Source organism: Dama dama, chromosome 18, assembly GCF_033118175.1.
Source record: "Dama dama isolate Ldn47 chromosome 18, ASM3311817v1, whole genome shotgun sequence".
Lineage (NCBI taxonomy): Eukaryota > Metazoa > Chordata > Mammalia > Artiodactyla > Cervidae > Dama > Dama dama.
Genome location: NC_083698.1, coordinates 46,713,344 through 46,734,262, shown reverse-complemented (window position 1 = coordinate 46,734,262; position 20,919 = coordinate 46,713,344). Strand labels below are relative to the sequence as shown.

General features: G+C 40.9%; 1 protein-coding gene across 1 annotated transcript in view; it reads left to right on the top strand.

Annotated features, from left to right (window-relative positions):
* Window positions 1-20,919, top strand: part of LAMB4 (laminin subunit beta 4) — a 103,330-nt gene that overhangs the window by 13,040 nt on the left and 69,371 nt on the right. Inside the window, 11 exon segments of the mRNA XM_061165260.1 lie at window positions 1,283-1,356; window positions 2,549-2,737; window positions 3,586-3,649; window positions 3,827-4,041; window positions 5,145-5,180; window positions 5,182-5,266; window positions 6,765-6,953; window positions 12,402-12,581; window positions 14,996-15,105; window positions 17,624-17,703; window positions 18,598-18,748. Coding sequence (XP_061021243.1) covers window positions 1,283-1,356; window positions 2,549-2,737; window positions 3,586-3,649; window positions 3,827-4,041; window positions 5,145-5,180; window positions 5,182-5,266; window positions 6,765-6,953; window positions 12,402-12,581; window positions 14,996-15,105; window positions 17,624-17,703; window positions 18,598-18,748 — 1,373 coding nt within the window.

Genomic DNA, 20,919 nt, shown 5'->3' with positions numbered 1-20,919 from the left:
ATATATTGGATTAGGCATAGTATATATTTATATATAATATAGGCAATGTATTATATATAATATTTGTATCATACATATGATTTAAATATATAAATAAATTACAGATAATGTATTGTCTATCTAGGGTTTCCTGGGAGGTGCAGTGTTAAAGAATCCATCTGCCAATGCAGGAGATGCAAGAGATGTGGATTTGATCTTTGAGTTGAGAAGATCCTCTGGAGTAGAAAATGGCAACTCACTCCAGCATTTTTGCCTGGAGAATCCCATGGACAGAGGAACCTAGCAGGCTACAGTCCGTGGGGTTGCAAAGAGTTTGACATGACTGAGCTCAGCACACAATATATTATCTGTAATATATATTTATTATCTGTAGTGCATATTATTTATAATGTGTCATGTTATTTATAATATATGGATAAATATATTTTATGGATATATAGACTATATATATATAATAAATATAAATAATTTCTCCTGTTTCTTTTTACTTTTTAAAATGTGCCTGCTAGAATCCACTGGACAGTTCCACTCTAGGAGCAGCTTCCATCATGGCTGGATTGGAGCTGATACCTGGATGGCTCCAAGCTGTCTCAGTGCCAAGTCCTGGCCTGGATGTTCGGGCTATGGTCCCTCTATTGTCTTTGGATACTTAAATGTATTTCCTGTAGGGGGCTCTAGACCATGAGAAGGGAGTAAGGAAATCATCATCATCATCAGTATATAAGATGATTTAGGGCAAGCATAGTATGAGGCTTTTTCAGTGTCATCCTTTGGACAGGAACATGATTGGTCGCCACAGAGGAGCCCATAGACCCTCAGTCCCAGGAGAAAAATCCAAGGTGTGTTTTCTGAGTGGCAATACAACTAGGTCAAATGCTTCCTTGTAGCTGTTGGAAGGAGAGGGTGTGGGTGTTTGCCATGTGCTGGCTACTAGCTTATATGAAGTCAAGATTCCAGGTGAACACAGTGAGTGCTCACTTTCTACCTGTAGGGACCATCCAGGAGCTCCCTTGGGTGGTATGTCACACAGCCCCACTGTGGCTGTGCGCGTTATCACTGAAACACAAATGTGAGCGCAGTCAGGGGAAAACGGGTATAACCCTCACATAGACCTTATCCCGAGTGCGAATGGCATGGAAAGCCATTCCAACCGACTTGGCAAGAGTGTTGATCACCAGCCATAAAATTCCAAAGGGTTTCATTACAAACAATTGAGGAATTAGCATGGTAAACAGTTGTCTCTCAAAATCACTGATTTTCTTCTTTCTGGATTTTCCTTTAGGTCTTGATCATGTCAGCATCAGACTGGACCTAGAGGTCTTATTTCAGCTCAGTCACCTTATTCTGACCTTTAAGGTACAGATGTGTAGAGTGCTGCTTCCTTATCTACTTACCAAATGCTTCGCATACCTTAGATTTCACTTCCTTGCTCCCCTGCAGAGAACAAAAAGCTGTTCAGATCCAGACTGGGGCTTTGTTATCTGGGCTTTTTGCTCTTGAATGAAAAACAAAAAAACACCAGTGCTCATTAAATAATAACTTACATGATTAACAAAAAAGAAAAGATGATTCTATCTTCCAAGAGAGAGTCTTGGAAGATGCAGGAAAAGGAAAACCTTTAAGCTCTGGGGTGCTAGAGATGACAAGAACTAGAAAGATAATTTGGAGGATAAAAGGACAGGCACTGGAAATTATTTAAGGAAATACAAAAAAAAAAAAAATTGTGATCAAAAGAGGAAGAAAATTTAAAGGCTCTTTACTGAGTTAGATGCCAGAGAAAATCTGTGCTATCATCATTCTTTAATCATTCATCAGAATTCTAATTTTGTCAGGCCTGGTGCTAGGTTTTAGTCATAAAAGATGAACATAAAATTAAAAGCTTTAAAAATTTAAGAAGTAGTCTTTGATTTCAAAGAACTCACAGTCTAGTCATGGGTATAAACAGATATATAATTTTGAAATTACAATGCAGAGTGACAAGTGCAGAAATAGATGTACAATTAGAATGCTGGGGGGTTATTTGACATGGCTAAGTCAACTCTGGGGAAACGGTAAACTTCATGGTAGATTTTGAAGGATGTATAAGAGTTTGCCAGAGGAAAAGTATTCTAAGTGAAGAAAACCACATGCAGATTGCTATAAAAATGTCAGCTGCATTGGCTTTTTTTAAAAAAGTACATGCCATTTTTCTTCAATTAATTTATACAGAAACAATTTTAAAATGGACTTTGATTCTGGGACAAAGCATGTGCTCATAAATAGTCGTCCACTTGATAGAGATTTTGGTGTGTTCATGGTAGAGTTTTTGGTTTTTTTTTTTTCTTTTCCTTTTCTTGGCCTTGCTGCCTGGCATGTGGAATCTTAGTGGCCTGACCAGGGATCAAACCTGTGCCCTCTGCAGTGGAACCACCAGAGAATTCCTTAGAATAGATTTGAAAAGATACAAATAAAGGCACTAAAAATGGAATTCAAAAATATTGTCAATCTGGAATGGGTTATAAATTCTACTTTTGCAAAGCATGACAAGTTTAACTGATTTTTCTCCTAGACTTTTCGGCCTGCTGCAATGTTAGTTGAACGCTCCACAGACTATGGACACACCTGGAGAGTGTTCAAATATTTTGCCAAAGGTTGTGCTACTTCCTTCCCTAACATCACATCTGGCCAGGCCCAGGGAGTGGGAGATGTTGTTTGTGACTCCAAATATTTGGATATTGAACCCTCCACTGGTGGTGAGGTAGAATTTCCTTTCTGCAATTTCTTTCCTGGAAATGAAATCTTTTTGTTGTTGTTGTTGTTATCGTGGTTAATTGAGATGCAAACAGTTTAGGTAGTGTCTACTGAAATAGAACATGAGCTGCTGCTTATTTAGGAATGGTAGTGTCTAAATTGAAATGAGTCCTGAATTCATCTCATATTCAGGTAAATTACAAATACCTTACAGGAAATGATCCTGTACAAGAGTGCCCCTACTGAAGGTAAACAAGGGCTAAAATGCAAGTTGGGCACTGTGGCCAGGATGCCAGAGGTAGGAATATCTTTTTCTAGTCCTTTCAAAGGAACCATAAAGGCTAATGGCAGCCCTCTATGCTCTGCAAGCCCCCCACCTGGGTGGAATCTGCCCAGAACTTCCTCAGAGCAAAGCTGGTGATGGGCAGAAAGTCAGGGGATAGGAGTAGGCTTGGGAGGTATTACCTTATCAGGTAGAGTAGTAGGAATGGTGACAGAAGGCAGCTCCAGAATCCCTCAGTGCCAGATCCACATCGATGAGGACTTGCTGAATTATGAACCCATCACTTCACCCCAACTAAGCATAGGAGTCCTTTCCACCAGTGGTATGAGCACTTCCGTCTACATGGACCACTTGTGCATAAAGAGCCAGAATGACTGTTTAACAACCTTCCTTCATTTTCATTCTTGGTACTTTTACTCAAATGAGAACCCAAATGATGATCTACATTCTACACCAGGTGGGAAATAGTGGCTCAGCCTTCTTGTAAGGTCAGGATATCTTCTTTAAGACTATATTGAACACTTATATATTGCGGGTAAAACACTCTAAATTTACCTACCTTTGTTTTACAGGTTGTTTTAAAGGTGTTGGATCCCAGCTTTGAAATAGAAAACCCTTACAGCCCTTACATCCAGGGTATGAATTGCTTTATATTTTTCACACCGACTTCTTTTGTAAAACTTCATGTGAGGCGGATTCCTTGTCATTGCGTGTCTATGGGATGGTAAGGGAGTATCAGTCAAGGAGGGTGCTTTTAACCCATCCAACCTAATGCACTTTGATTTATTAATTTCATTATTTTCCTTTCTCTAGACCTTGTGACATTAACAAACCTGAGGATAAACTTTACCAGGCTCCATACTCTCAGGGATACTTTGCTTGGAAGAAAGCAAAATGATTCCCTTGATAAATACTACTATGCTCTGTATGAGATGGTGGTTCGAGGAAGCTGTTTTTGCAATGGCCATGCTAGCGAATGTGGTTCAGCACAGAAGACCCGCGGTGATGTTTTCAGCCCTCCCAGCATGGTGAGTTACAAATTCACCCAAGAGCAAGATCTGCTCTCCTATCTTTCCTTCACTGTCTTAGTGCTGAGTGTATGTCAGACTGTATGTGGGGATCAACAAGCCTAGAGCCCTCTTTGTGCCAGGCAGGTATCATTCAATCTGGCCCATCAGGCCATCTGGGGGCCTTTGGTTCTCTGGACAGACGTTCTTGTGAATTCTGCCACATTTGGGCATCATTGAGCTAATGGGCAGAATTTGTAATTTATGATTTCCAGATGGTCCATCTTAGTCTCTCTTGTTTATTGATTTTTTAGGGAATGGAGATTTGATGGGGAGGAACTGTGTCACATACATTGTCTCATAAAAATGTATTGAAGGTCTATTCATGCGAGAGCCCGGGCTCAGTGCCAAAGTGTTTGAGTGACATCTGATGCTGTCAAAAGCCGTCACCTCGAGCGACACGCTATGAATGACTCTGTCCTAAGCAGTGCAGATCTTCTCCACTCCTGGGACTAATCTTAAAGGAACAATGCAGTAGAAGAATTAAATTTTGTGCAGTCTTGGGAGTGTATCTAACTAAAAATAGTTTTGAACTATTGGTCATAATGGACAAGGCTGGAGGCTATAGCTCTTTCCACTTAGACACCTCATATGTTTCACCAGAAATGGAACTTTTCCCTGGGAATGTGGGCACGGAGGGCATTTTGTGAAAAATCAAGAGAATCCCACACCTTTTTGCAGTTTTGGTTTTCTAATTCCCTGATGTTCCTAAATCATCCCCCACAGACACACGCGCATGCACACACATACACACACTCCATCCTGGCCTCAGTTTTCCAAGGGTCTGCGTTCAGACCATGTGTTCCCTGATACCAGAATTCAGAAAAACAAAGAATTCCTTGTAAATGTTCACTTAAGCATCTTAAAATTTAAAAAGTTTAAAAGATAATTAAGCAAGTAATAGTAGACAGTCAGGGTTCGTATTGTAACTAACACATGGGAAACTAAGACCCAGAGAGACCTCCTTGAGCTGGTATTTCATTTTCCATTTAAAGAACTCCAACGTCCTTGAAGTTCAAAGATGAGCCCTGTGTTCACACCATTCATGTTGCTCACGCATGCAGGTTCATGGTCGATGCATCTGTCAGCACAATACAGATGGGCCCAAGCTGTGAGAGGTGCAAGGACTTCTTCCAGGATGTTCCTTGGAGGCCAGCTACGGGCCTCCTGGACAGTGCTTGCCAAGGTGGGTGGACCTCAGTTCTTAGCATAGACTTAGTTTCCTTATATGAAACTCCTTACACAGTCTCTCTGCTTTCCCTTCTTTTGGAGAACATTTAGCTGGTTTCTGTTGGGCTTCTGGCACCACAGGGGGTGAACTTGTGACTTCCAGCTCCAACTATGTGATATTCCTCATGTCTCCTGCACAGAAGAACACCAGCTTCTCCAACCCTCACACCAGAACTTAACATTAATTTGAAGAACTAGATTATATGTTGTGTGGCCCTTTCCATAGGAGGGGCACAGCCATAGGAAGGTAATATCAGTGGGGATGGTGTCACTCCAGCAATCTGGTGACCACTAGAATTGGTACAGAGAGCCCCACTGTTTTCCTGAATAAATATACACTCAGTGAATGTGACCTTAAACCCATATATCAGATAAGATATGAGAAATGAGGCCCAGGATGGACTTTGACAGGCTATTGTGTTTTTTAATAAAATATTTAGACTTAAAAAGATAGGAGGGGGTTTTGTCATGTGTTTTCTGCCTCTGAATTTTGATGCATTTCTAAAGCTGTTATTCAGTTTCTTTTCCCAAATGTGGGAAAAACAGGATTTGACAAAGAGGTTATTAGATGAGCTCTTAAAGCCCCATCCATGAGTGACACAGTGGACACGACCCGGCAAAATGTGGCCCAGGCTTATGCTGTTTACAGGGAAAAACCCAACCAGGCAAGTAGCATAGATATTTATCACAAAGATACACAGATCCCTTTAAACCTTTCCTTCTGATGATCTGGGTGAACGCGTGTTGGGAGGAAAATGACATTTAGCCCCGCTTCCAGCAGTTCTGCCCTAGAGAAGGTGAGGCTGGCTGGACCAGCTCTAGCATCTAATCTGGAGAATCCAGTACTACCATACTCCCAAGCATGTGATGTAAAACCTTCAGATTTACCAGTCTGAGTCAGTAAACATATTTTTTGTGTGTGCTGTGTGCTCAGTCTAATACCTAGTTCTTTGCCACCCCATGGACTGTAGCACACCATATTCCTCTGTGTTTGGGATTCTCCAGGCCAGAATACTGGAGGGGGTTGCCATTTCTTCCTCTAGGGGATCTTCCTGACCCAGACAAACCCACATCTCCTACATTGGCAGACAGATTCTTCACCTCTGTGCCAACTGGAAAGCCCTAAACATATTCTTTATTGAACAACAGCAACAAAAAAATATTGCATCCTATGGCTTTTAGATCACCCAAATGATTTGTATTTCTCTGCTTGATTAAAAAAAAATCTAAATAGTGAACATTTCGAGAACACACTTTATAGAGAGTATATGAGCAGAATCGGGAGTGCTAAAAAGATCCTTGAAAGCAACTATTTTAAGCTTCTATATACTTGGTGTAAGGAGTCTGAAGAAAGTGGAGGAGGGGAAAATGGGTGATGGAGCAAGGAGCCACCATCCCCGGGATGCTCACCGGGGGGACCCTGGCGATCTCTCATAACTTTGCTGGGTTTTCAGCTTGCCACTGTAACGGCCACTCTGACCGCCGTCACTTCGACATGACCGCACGCCTGGCGAGCGGGGGCCGCAGTGGGGGCGTGTGTGATGACTGCCAGCTCAACACGGAGGGCCAGCACTGTGACCGCTGCAGACCCCTCTTCTCCAGGGACCCCCTGAAGGCCATCTCGGATCCTTACGCGTGCATCCGTGAGTCCCCGGCCTCTGACGCATCCTCGCCCCTCATCTGAGCAGGTCCTGATGGACCTGGTCCCCACTGGGCCCAGCAGCATCTCCAAACTGCCCTCTTAGTGGTGGGAGTTGCAGAATCACTTCGGTTCTGAGCTTTTCTCTCTCTGAACAAGTTGGGCCAGATAACCTAGATCCCTCCCTGTGGTCTCGCAGCCATGGCTGTGGTGGTTTAGTCGCTAATTCGTGTCCTACTCTTGCAACCCCATGGACTGTAGCCTACCAGGCTCCTCCGTCCATAGGATTTTCCAGGCAAGAATACTGGAGTGGGTTGCCATTTCCTTGCCCAGGGTGGGGATCTTCCTGACCCGGGGATTGAACCCGGGTCTCGTACACTGCAGAGAGTTTCTTTACCCCCTGAGCTACCAGGTCTGAATACTGATGAATTAGGAAACTCTTCTGGATTCAACCAGAAGGGGACAATAGTTTCAGAAGCTGCCACAAGCACCTGCAGTGTCAGCTCAGGGAAGTAATTAAGTAGGGAGATCAGCTATAGCATTTGGCTGTAGATGACTCAGCTTTGCTAAGCTAACTTACCTTGTTTCATTTTTCCTTAAAAAAAAGAAAATGTATCTTTATGGCCACACTAGGTCTTGGTTGTGGTATACTTAAATCTTTGTTGTGGTGGCATGTGAGATGGTTAGATGCACCGTGTGAACTCTTGGTTGTGGCATGTGGGATCTAGTTCCCTGACCAGGGATTGAACCCTGTCCCCATGAGTCTCAGCCACTGGGCCACCAGGGAAGTCTCTCATTTTTCTTTTTTTAATGTTTAAAAGTTTTTCATTTTATTAATCTCAACTTTTTAAAAGATAATGTTTTAGACATAGACAAAATAATAGAAAATAACATTTTATATATATAACATAAATAATACCCACCACTAGCTTTGTCAGAACATAGTATCTTGCCCTCTCACCTTCAGGATATTACTACAACACTCCAGCACTATGAATGGGATAGTCTAGCTACCCACTTCTCTTCTTTGTCTACCCTCCTTCCTATGGATAAACTCTCATATATTTAGCAATTATCATTACCTTGCTTCTTTTTACACTTTCACACATTTTTAATCAACAAATGATACATGCTGACATGTTTTCAAACTTGAGATGAATGGTATTATGCTGTGTGCTTGCTCAGTCATCTCTGACTCTCTGCGACCCTATGGACTGCAGCCAGCCCTGCTCCTCTGTATGTGGGATTCTCTAGGCAAGATTACTGGAGTGGGTTGCCATTTCCTCCTCTAGGGGATCTTGTTGACCCAGAGATCAAACCCATGACTCTTGCATTGGCAGGCAGATTCTTTACCACTGCGCCACCTGAGAAGTCTGAAGGATTTGCTATGAAACTCCAGTTTCAGACTTTACATAATCATAATATATAAATTGAAGTCTTATGCAAAAGTAAATCAGTGGCAAAAGCCACCCAAATACATACAGTGTCCTAGATTTTAAAGTTTAAATCCACATCATAAGCATAAATGAATTTTTTTTGCTCAGATTACTCAGTAAGTAGCTGATTGTATAAAAGTTTACCTTAAAAAAAAAGAAATTTACCTTACATGCCCTGTTTAATATAAAGAATTGGGTCCTCAGAAAACATATTTCTTTAAATTGATGTGCTAAGTGCCCTACATTTTTTTTTACCAGAATCCATAATCCACTTCTCTCTCCCTCCCTGTCCTTCTGCCCTTATCTTTCTCTCTCTCTCTCTCTCTCTCTCACACACACACACACGCAAACACACACAACTTTTATTAATGTTTATAAAGCTCTATATTTGTAAATGAAGATGAAATTTCTTAGATGGAATCAGGAAAATACAGTGTTTAGAAACAGATAATCTGGGAATCTGAAAAGAGGTTGGAAATAACTAAACCAAATATTTCAAATAAAGTACATCAACCAGAGTCTTGCTCTTTAAAACCACTTAGTATTAACTTAATGGTGCTTTTGGAGGAAAAGAAGGAAAGAAAATTAGTACCCTTGATTTGACATTTAAAAACCATTCTTTGTGAATAAGGAATTTCTCGAGGAGAGGCAAATGAGCTTGTAAAAAAAAACAATTTTGAGACTTCTTAGCTTCTCTAAGCACATGTTTATGTGTTTGTAAGTGTGTGTACACAAATGATGTGTATTTGACCAGCATTCTCATATAAATTTTCTCTAAACTGTCCTAGTTTGAGCCTAAATATTTACATGCTCAGATTCCAGGCCTAAGAGTTGACCAGTTTTAAGTCTTCTATGATTTAAGACACAGTTGAATGTGATACAGAAGAAACAAATATTTGGTAGCCTCCACCAATAATATGTTTGCTGGAATTTAATTGTGTGACCCGAAAAGATTTTATTGGACTTCTACTCTAAAGGCCGTAAGCAGGATTATTTCAAACTTATTGGCCATTTACCCATTTCCCTTCCCCAAAGGCTATTTCTGTGTATAATTAAATTATACTCTGGAACTCATTGCTGACCCTTTGGAGTGTCTCCCAAATAAAGATGAGTTTTTTTCCTTTTGGCTACTTCTAAAATGAACCTAATTTGTTCCTTCCTTCCTAGAAGCAACTGGCTTTAATTAGAAGAAAATTGTGGGGTTTTTCCCCAAACTAAACAGAAGTCAATGCTGGTTTTCCATAGTAAGATTTTATCATCAGTTACAATCCAGTAATAAACAACTGAAAATCAAACAAAAGATTCCGTCAGACAACTGTTTGCTTCAGTGATTCCAAACTGACTGAATTTTTTCCCCTAAATACACTAACCTAAATGGTGGTTAGGTAAACATTGCTTTAGACTTGAGGGTTTTATTACTCCAAAGCAAACATGTATAAATCTTAACATAATTGTTTCTTAGAATCCAGATATTCATTTTTTAAAAATCTTTATTGCTTTCCTTAAAAGGGGAATCCCTTGAAAACACAGGTCCATGAAGATACAAGATGACCTTGTTGGTCATCTATGTCTACTAATGAATGCACTTGTCCTCTATACCAAAGTCACAACCAGACCTCCAATGATAAGAAGGCTCCTGCTGTATTGGGCAGCCCCAACTCTTCTTTCTTATACTCGGTCAAGCGCTACATTTTCTAGATTTTACCCACTGGAATTACTCATATCATCAGCATCCTTTTTTATATGACATTCCTTCTTTTAATTGTTTGAATTTTCTACTGGAAAAAAAAGGTGGAGGAGGATGTTACTTTTGTTATATATGACTGTTTATCTCATTTTCCAGAATCTCTTCATCTGAGCTTTTGCCCCACCAACCGATTTCCAAAATTAAAACGAAGATTTGAACATTTCTTATTCTCTCTTTTTCTTTCTTGAAGGTGCTCCTTTCCAAGAATACTCAAAAAGAATGATAGCTCTTACCTTTGTAACATATTTTTCTGTAATGGAAAGGACAGATTTACTTTCTTAACAACCATATCTCAGAGGTTTGGTAGACATTTTGTGTGATTTTTTTTCTCTTTATCATGTCCCTTGATGCCTTTATAGTGTATGAAATCAAATATATGATACATATTTCATTACACCATCCCACTCTTACTTATCTCTTGACCTTATTTTCACCTTTAGAGTCTTTTTAAAATCTTTTTAAAAATTGAGGTGAAATTCATATAACATAAAATTAACCATTTAAAAGTGTACACAGTTCACTGGCACAATGTTTTGCAACCACTACCCCTACTTAGCTCCACAATATTTTCATCACCCCTAAAATAATCAATCTGATGTTTTAACTGAGATATAATTGATATATGACATTTTATCAGTTTCAGGTATACAGTGTGACTCATGTTTGTATACATTGCAAAATTATCACTGCAGTAAGTCTAGTTGTCATTCATCACCACACATAGTTAAACTTTTTTCCTTGTGATGAGGACTTTTAAGATCTACTCTCTTAGCAACTTTCAAATGCAGGATACACTATTAACTATGTTCACCATGCTGTACATTACAGTAATGATTTATTTATTCTATAACTGGAAATTTGTGCCTCTTAACTACCTTCACCCATCTCTCTCATCCCCACCTCTGTAACTATGAGTTTGCTTTGGGGATTTTTTTGAGATTCTACATGTAAGTGAGATCATGTGGTATTTGTCTTTGTCTGCCTTATTTCACTAAGCATAATGCCCTCAAAATCCATCCATGTTGCCCCAAAGGCAAGAATTCATTCTTTTTGTGACTGTATAGTATTCCATTGTGTAAATATACACAATGTGGTATATTTCTTTATTCTATCAATTGATTGCTTAAGCTGCTTCCATGTCTTGCCTATTGTAAAGAATGCTGCAATGAACATAGAGTTCATGTATCTTTTTAAATTAGTGTTTTCATTTTCTTCAGATAAGTACCTAGCAATGGAATTTCTGGGTATTTCATGTTTTTTATTTGGGGGGAACCTCGATATTGGTTTCCATAGTGGCTGTACCAATTTACATTCCCGTCAACAGTACAAAAAAGTTCCCTTTTCTTCACATCCTTGATAACACTTGTTATTTCTTGCCCTTGTTATTCCTTGTCAGAGGATTGCCTCTTCCTTTTGTGGGTGGTTTCCTTTTCTGGGCAGAAGCTTTTTAGTTTGACATGGTACCACTTGTTTATTTTTCCTTATGTTTGCCTTTGGTTTTGATTTCAAATGCAAATAATCATTGCTAGGACCAATATTAAGAAGTCTGCTGCCTGTGATTTCGTCCAGGAGTTTTCTGGTTTAAGATCTTACATTCTAATCTTCAGTCCATCTTGAATTAATTTTTGCGAATGGTGGAAGAGAGGGATCCAGTTTTTTCTTTTGCACATGGCTGTTCAGTCTTCCCAACATCTTTTATTGAAGAGACTGGCATTTCCTGGGCATATATTCTTGACTTCTTTGTCATAAATTAGTTGACCATACATGTGTGGGTCTGTCACTGGGCCCTCTGTTCTGTTCCACTGGGTTATAGGTTTATTTTTATGCCAATACCATGCCCTTTTGATTGCTATTGTTTTGTAATATAATTTGAAATCAGGAAGCATGGTAGCTCCAGCTTTGTTCTTTTCTTAAGATTGCTTTGGCTCTTCAGGGTTGTATGTGGTCCATATAAATTTTATGGTTTGTTGCTTTTTTTCATCAATCTATTCTTAACATCTAGCTTTCATAATAGACTTTCTCTGGTCGTCTTCCTTTAGAATCACTTAAAATTCTTTCAAAAATATATTTATGTATTATTCAACATTTTTCTAGTTCTGAGATATGGGAGACATACCCGAGCAGCCCTTGCTCACTGGTTTAATTATTCAAACACATTTATTGTATTCAAACAACTAAAACAGTTCTAGTGAAGGTAAAGCAGTATGCTTCTATTTCAGGGTTCCCACAACTTGCAGTTCATTAAGATAATGCACTTCTGTGTCCCCAGCTTGTGAGTGTGACCCCGATGGGACCATTTCGGGTGGGCTTTGTGTGAGCCACTCTGATCCTGACTTGGGGTCTGTGACCGGCGGATGCCTGTGTAAGGAGAACGTGGAAGGAGCAAAATGCGACAGATGCAAGCCAAACCACTAGGGACTGAGCGCCGCGGACCCCCTTGGCTGTCAGTGTAAGTCAGCAGCGGCTGGTCGTCACCTTGAATGCATTTTGAGGCTTGGAGCTGCCCCTGTCAGTGCTAACATTTGGTCATTGTAAATACTTGAGTCCCAGCATTCTCTGGATACTTTTCTTAGTGATACAAAACCTCTCACAAATTTTAGTGAATTAGTGGAGAACTATTTTAGGTGGTTTGCTGAGTTTATCATCAAGAACCAGCAGGGGGCGCTCAGATTTTCACTGCTGGAGCAAACGCAGCATAACTGCCAAGAAATTGAATGCCTTTATGAAACCTTTAAATTAAAAAAGAAAAATCCTCCACCAGGATTCCGTTCTACAAGTTTGTTAAACTACATTATGCATTTTTGTGTAGATTGATGACTTCTTAGGCAATTTTCAAGTCGGGGGAAAAAAGAAGCAATGGAGTCATGGGAAAATAGAAATAACTGCAGAGTTTTGGGGGGCCAAGTGGGGAGCCCCTTGGCTCTAGGATCACAGAAATTTAAGGCTGCCTGGGGTCTCAGAGAGCTGCTGATTCCTCAGAGAGTCTGGGTTAATCGTTTCCCTTTGATCACAGTGTCATGCTCTGGATTATACCCATATAAGGAACTGTGGATTATTTGCATGTTTAGATAGCAGCATGACGAATCATTCTATTTTTTAAATGCTCTTCTTTTGGGGTTTGATGTAAAATTTAATTTCAGGGTAATTAATTATATAGCTAAGCCAGTTTCCCAGTATACCTCTCAGTACTCCAGGCATTTACGCTGGTTTGCTGACTAACATTATGTCCTCCAAGAAATGGGCCAAAACTGGGTTTTGTTTTGATTTTTCTTTTGTCAAAGATTTAGTTACATATAATTCACATGCCATACAATTCACTTTTTAAAGTATACAATTCAGTGATTTGTAGTATATTCAGAGTGTGTAACCATCACTACAATCCATTTTAGAACATTCTCATTACCTTAAAGAAATGCCATACTCTTATTTCTGGTTATATACCCTCAAAATTGAAAGCAGCATCTTAAAGATGATTTGCATGCCCATGTTAATAGAAGTACTATTCACAACAGTCAAAAGGTGGGAGCAACCCAGGTATCCATTGATGAATGAATGGATAAACAAGATGTGATATGTATGCATGATGGAATATTATTCAGCCTGAAAAAGAAGGGAAATCTTGATCCATCCTACAACATGGATGAAACTTTATAGCATTTTGTTAAGTGAAATCCATAGAAACAGAACATAGAATGGTGGTTGCCAAGGGCTTAAGGGGAGGAAGGAGGAATAGAGAGATGGTATTTAATGATACAGAGTTTCAGTTTTGCAAGATGAAGAGTTCTAGAGATTGGTTGCACAACAATGTTAGTGTACGTAACATTATTGAACTATATACTTAAAAATGGTGAAGATGGTAAAGTTTTTGTTATATGTATTTTACTATAAAGAAGAAAAGAAACACTCCAGCTACCACCTCCCATCCCACCAGCTGTAGTCAAGCACTAATCTACTTTATGTTTCTATGTTGTTCGCTCACTAAGTTGTGTCTGACTCTTTGTGACCCCATGGACTGTAGCATGCCAGTCTCTTCTGCCCTCCACTATTTCCCAGAGTTTGCTCAAATTTACGTCCATTGAGCCAGCGATGCTTCTGTTCCTATAGATTTGCCTATTGTGGACATTTCATAAAGGGGAATCACATAATGTGTGGTGTTTTGTGTCTGGCTTCTCTTGCTTACCACAGTATTTTCAAGTGTTATCCATGTTGTAGCAACTTCATATCTTTTCATTGGTAAATAATATTCCATTGTTTGGATATACCACTATTTATCCACTCATCAGTTGAAGGACATTTGGGCTGTTTCCAAGCACATTAGCTTTTCCTGTAGCAGATTCAGCAGGGAAAATACCTATCTTGCTCTGGTTGCACAATTTCTTAGCCTTCACAACATGAACAGAGCTCAGCAACATCTATGAGTGGAAGAGAAAGAGGAGAGAGAGAGAAAGAAAAAGAAAAAAGTAAAGAGGCGCTAAAAAAGAGGAGAGAAAGGATTATAATAGATGGCATCTGCCAGAGAGGGAGCCATTAGTAACATCCATGACGCTCAGAAACCCTTGCCCCTAATCACTTGATCCAGCCAGCATCACTTAGAACTGTGCCCCATTTCCCAACATGTATGACCTCTTGTCTCCTCCTAGCTGGCGCCCGGTAGAACCGCATGAGGGCTCTGAACGTGTCTGGCATTGGCTTTCCTGGGGAAAGTTGAATGAAGTACAATAGTGGTGCGGCCAGGCAGACAGTGAACTTGACAGGGCAGGCTGCTCAGGGTTCTCGTGGCCACGTTTAGCTCAGTGTAAGCTAATAAGGTTTACCAGTGTGAAGAAGTCAGAATGAGAACTACTATGTACGATGTGCTTTCAGCCTGCGCCTGTCACCCCCTTGGGAGCCTGCCGCTCTTGCCCTGTGATGTGGATACAGGCCAATGCTTGTGTCAGTCATTTGCTGCCAGACTACGCTGTGAAGAATGCACTGTATGTATTTGCCTCTGATTCCCCTTTTAGGGGGGCTTCCCTGGTGGCGCAGATGGTAGAAGAATCCACCTGCAACGTGGGAGGCCTGGATTTGATCCCTGGGTTGGGAAGATCCCCTGGAGGAGGGCATGGCAACCCACTCCAGTAATCTTGCCTGGAGAATCCCCAGGGACGGAGGAGCCTGACGGGGGGCTACAAAGAGTTGGACATGACTGAGCACAAAATCGCCCTCTTTAGGGAGTGATGTGGTCTCCTACGGCCATTGCCGAGAAGAGACTTGGTCTTGTTGATCATTTTCCTTGCCCTATTGTATTTCAGTACTCCTATGGTAAAAGTATTTACACTGCAGAAGTCAGCAAACACTGGAAATCAGCCCCTGTCTTTCTGCAGAAAGCTAGTAGTTAAACATTTACCAGCACTTTTACCCAATGGATCTGAACCAACCCAGACAATAGTTTTATCCACTCTTCTCCTGGAAGTGCAAGCAATAGAGTATAAGAGCATTTATTTGCCGCTGCCCCCCCCCCCCCAACCGCTTGTTAAGGCCACCAGGTCATGGAGTCTTTTAATATACAATCAGTTTTCCACCCCTACCCCTCTTGCCTAAAGTTATTTTTGGACGAGCTCATTAAAAAAAAAAAAAATCAAGTTTAAATGTATTGTAGATTCCTGTGGGAAATAAACCCTTGGATTTTTCACAGACTCTATTACACACATGAGCATGTATGTCTCAAATTAACAAAATAAAACATGTTCCCGCCATAAGAAATGTGTCATGCATTTAGAGAGTTAAAAACCCAGCTCTTTACTTTGTCCTCCAAACTTGGCAGCCCACCGTGACATTTTAGAAAGAAAAAACAAAAACTTAACCTAATAAAAGAACAGTGACCTTGATGTGTCTGAAGACATGTAGCTGGTAAATAAGAAACATATGTCTGTTACAACATAGTTTGTGCTAATATTATAAGTCGCTTTACTGAAAACACATGGGTATGAGGCAGAGGAGGAGGGAAAAGAAAGCAAGGAGAAAATACTAAAAGGAAACTCTACCACAGGACAGGTCATCTAGAAGTTTCACGTTGGAAGGTGAGCTGTGCCAAGTTCCATGACCATGAATGGGCAATACAAAAAAGGAGTGTAGAGCTAGTGAATAGGTCAACGGAGACACCACATCAGATCATTGCAGACAAACCTTAGACTCGGCCTGACTTTTTTTCTCAGCTAGTTAACTGCCATTGTTCTTGCAAAAGGAAAATAACTGAGCAGGGGCCACTACTGGGGAATCTTGTCCATCATGGCTGAGCCAAGCCATCTGCTTGGTGCCCCACGCAGATCTGCTGATGGTGTGCTGCCTCGCGGGGGGTCTCACTACCCCAGCCTGAGTAAAGCAGCTCAGTTCACATTGCTTTTGCCTAAACTGAAGTTTGGTTTGGGGGAAAAAGGATTTCAAAAGCCCTTAGCTGTGTTATGTAACAAACTGTGTCAACTTTTAATGTTTAAAATAAATCTGTTTGAGTAAAACTGGGCATAAAATTGTACCAAGATAACAACAAAACATATGAATACTTAACAAACCCATTTCAAATGAGAATTCCATGCCAACCTAGATCTTAGTTTCACCTAAGCTTGTTAAATAGATATTTGAGCAGGGGAGTCTTTTTCTGAGTCTTTTATAGTAAACGTCAGAATTGAGAAGTAGTTGTTTGTATCTCACCAGCTGTTTATATCGAATAAAGGTCAAGATGTTGCAATGATGAGAAAAGTCTTGAAGAAAAGAGTTGGATCTCTCACATGGGGAGAGTTTGTTATGCCAAAACAATTATTTATAAGTAAGCAATCCTACTGAACGGTGATAATTCATACAAGATCTCACTATCAGCTGAATGATTTTTTTTTTTAACTCAAAAACATTGCTGTAGTGTGGAAGTAAAAATCCCTAGGGGTTTTATAGTAAGGGACTCCATTGGTTTTATGCTAACAGTTGCAAGTAGGCTAGCTGAAGAATTTCTCCTGACTGTCCTTAAACAACCCAGCTTGAAGCTAAAATTGGTGCTGTCAGAGGAACAGTGAGGTTTCTATTGCATTTCTTTTTTTTTTTTTTTTTTAATTGGAGTATAGTTGATTTACAATGTTGTATTTTAGGTATACAGCAAAGTGATTGAGTTATACCTATATCTGTTCTTTTTCAGATTCTTTTCTCTTTTAGGTTTTTACAGAATATTGAATAGACTTCCCTGTGCTGTGTAGTAGGTCCTTGTTGATTATCCATTGCAATTCCCCTCGAAGCAATACATAGACAACCTACCTGTCCTCTTCATTTGAGTCCTGGGAATAGGAGATGTTTACTTTTAGAAGATCATTATCAAGGGTGTAGGCAAGCAGGCTGCTGTGTGATTGTTCAGGCCCCGTGGCTGTTTACTGTCGACAACTGACTTGTAGTGCTTTTAATATTAATGCCATACTTCAGAGAAGCAGGTATCTTCACAAGTGGAATCAACTGAGTATTTTCTGTTTGTAGGTTGGATACTGGGGACTGGAAAATCACCCCCATGGATGTTCTCCCTGCGACTGTGATATTGGAGGTGCTTATTCCAACATGTAAGTCAGTAAAATGAGTGAGTTTGGTGGCAGTATTCCTCAATCCCATTTCCATAACATAAGTAAAAGCACACTTATTAGGACATGCTGATAGTCAGAAGTGAAGTCACTCCATGGCAGACAAAGGGCATTGAAAAGCAGCAATCTTGAGACATTAAAGATAGCCCACTTGATTTCTTTCACTTCAGGTATTTCTGAGGCTGAGAAAACAGTTCTGTTACTTGGGACTCCCAAGGTGGTGGGAAATAGCCCTGCACATGTATGACTTGACCCACCTAAAACACCAACTTTCTGTCAGCATGTAAAGGGAGGTCCAGTATCCTCCTTTGTGCAGTTTTTAGAGAAGCAGAGAGCCACTGAGGGCAGAAGTGGTGACCAGGGTTTCATGGATCTGGGTTGGTTTGTCAAGATCAGACCTGTAGCACTGAGAGAATGAACGTATGGTTACCGTAAGGGGAGAATGGCCAGGGGAGGGATAGATGGGAAGCTTGGGATTGACATGAACATACTGCTGTATTTAAAAGGGATAACCAGCAAGAATCTAGTGTATAGCACAGGGAACTATACTCAATTTTATGTAATAGCCTAAATGGGAAAAGAATTTGAAAAAGAATAGATACATGTGTATGTATAGCTGAATCATTTTGCTGTACACTTGAAACTAGAACAACACTGTCAATCAACTATACTCCAATACAAAATAAAAAGTTAATAAAAAGACCAGACCTGTAGATCCCATTGCCTCTCCACATCTTCCCCAGGATGACTGATTGATGGATTCATAGAATGGACTCAAATCCAGAGAGCACTTACCCCAGCACCCCTAGGCTCTTATCTTACACTTGCCACCCCACCTCCACTTTTTTTTCACGAGGTGGGTTTGTTTCCCCTCAGGTGCTCACCCAAGAACGGGCAGTGTGATTGCCGTCCCCACGTCACAGGTCGCAGCTGCACTGAGCCAGCGCCTGGCTATTTCTTTGCTCCTTTGAATTTCTACCTCTATGAGGCGGAGGAAGCCACGCCACTTCTGGGACTGGCACCTTTGGTTCGTATTTCACTGACTCTCCTTACAGACTTCAGCTGGTGGAGTGTAGGTAAATACATAAAGCACACCCTTGAGATTGTGGGCAAGGTACCCGGAAGAGAGTGGTTTTGCCCACAAACACGGAGCAGAGTTGATTCTATTACGGAATTGCAGATTCTATAAAGTCTTAAGGGCACAGTTTGTATTCTATTTTATTTTTATATCCCCATTCCAACACAGAGGCTGGCACAGAAGTGTGAATTGGATTAAGTTGTGATGACACAGACTTGACTCTTGCTCTTTCAAGGTACCCGTCAGATAGAGAATGTTTATTGAGCGTTTCCTGGTCTGTCTCCCTGATGACACCATAAACCATGAGAGGGAACGGTGGGTGTGTATTCCATCACCACTGCTGCTCTAGGGCAGAGCCCAGTGATTGGTGCATAATAGAAAGCTGTGAATCTCTGCTACTGAATGAATGAATCTGCTACCAAACCAACTGTAAGATGCTCACCAACCTCCTGAAGCTGATCCTGGATTAGCAGTCCTCAGTGCTGGTCGCGGGGTGTGTGACTGAAAACGCCCCTTGGTCCCATTCAGTACAGGTCACAGTCCTGTGGGGGATGCTCCCTAAAAACATTTATCTCAAAGTCGTATGAGGGGGGGCACACATGAGCATCCGAACCCAACAGAGAAAAGTTAAGTTAGACTCTGATAGCACTCACATGCCTGTGACTCTAGCCACAGGCAGGAATCTGACCCAGGAAAAGGCAATGTGAGGTGAACGACTTCAAGGGGAGAAGGCATATGAAAGTTGATTCCAGAGACAGGATTTGGATGGAAAACTGGGAACTCATTCCATGTTCCAGTGACTAAGTCATTTCCTGAGATCTCTTCCTAATCTGGACATGACTAGTGGGAGGGATGAAAATACCCCTGAAGAGGCTTGGAATTTGCTCTTTTACTGACTGAAACTGGGGCAGGAAGAGGAGGCTTGCACTGTCCTGACCTCCATTCAGCACTGCGGTGGGTAGAGTCAAGATAAAACAATCCTATGTCTGGATTCTTCTTCATGGTTTTTAGTATTACAGGTTTATGAGAGTAACTGGGAAAAAAAAAAAAAAAACTTTAGAAAGGGAATATTGATATTTAGGCTCCACCTCCAACTATCATGAAATAATAGAAAAAATATACCTAATGATGTTGGTCCCTGGTTCCCGGCCCAGAGCTCTAGAACCTGTGAGCTTTTCTAAGGGATAAGAGCACCAGAAGGATCCTTTGTTCTAATGTTTGGTCTTTGACCCTGGCTGCTGATACAGAACTACTAAATCCTTTGGACTTCCTGGGTGAGAGGAGTGTCATTTGTCCTGATGAGGTGACTCTGGATGGCTTCAGGTCAGTGGTTGGTCACCAGAAAGTATTAGACCCTTGAACCTTTTGGCCCCACGCCCCATCCTCCAGGAAGGGGAGAGGTGAGGGAGATTGAGGTAATGATCCATCATGTCTGTGGGCTGAAGCCTCCATACAATTCCCGCAAGTACTGGGTTCTGAGAACTTCTAGCTTGGTGGCCACATAGGTGTGCTGGGTGTGGTGTAGCCCAGCTCCAAGGGGACAGAATCTCCTGTGTCTGGGACTCTTCAGTCCTCACCCTATGTACATGTTCATCTGAATGTTCATTTATATCCTTTCGTCATATCCTTTATTATACCAAAAAAAAAACAATAAATATAAATAAGTGATTCCCTGAGCTCTGTGAGTCATTCTACCAAATGATCAAACCCAGGGAAAGTGTCACAAGAACCCCAGTTTATAGCCAGTGCATATGCTGAGACCCAGGCTGACTGGCATAGAAAAGGATTAGTTAAGGTCTCTGCCCTCCAGAAGTTTTTAACCACAACTAATACTTTTCATAAATAGCTCAAGACAGGGACAGTGCCGGAGAACAGGAAGCGTCCGTAAGTGCTTCAGGATTTTAGAGCCATGAATAGACTTAACACACAGGTAGAATCATCTGGACTGAGACTTGAAACTAATTAAGTGTTTCCACTGGTAGACTAGGGGAGAGGACAATCCAGTCAGAAAAGTTCCAAGTAATAACTCAGAGGAGAAACAATGCAGGTGTATTCACAGGTAGAACAGAAAGTTTACATAGAGAAGAAGTACTGGAAGATAAAATTAGATTTTCCCATTA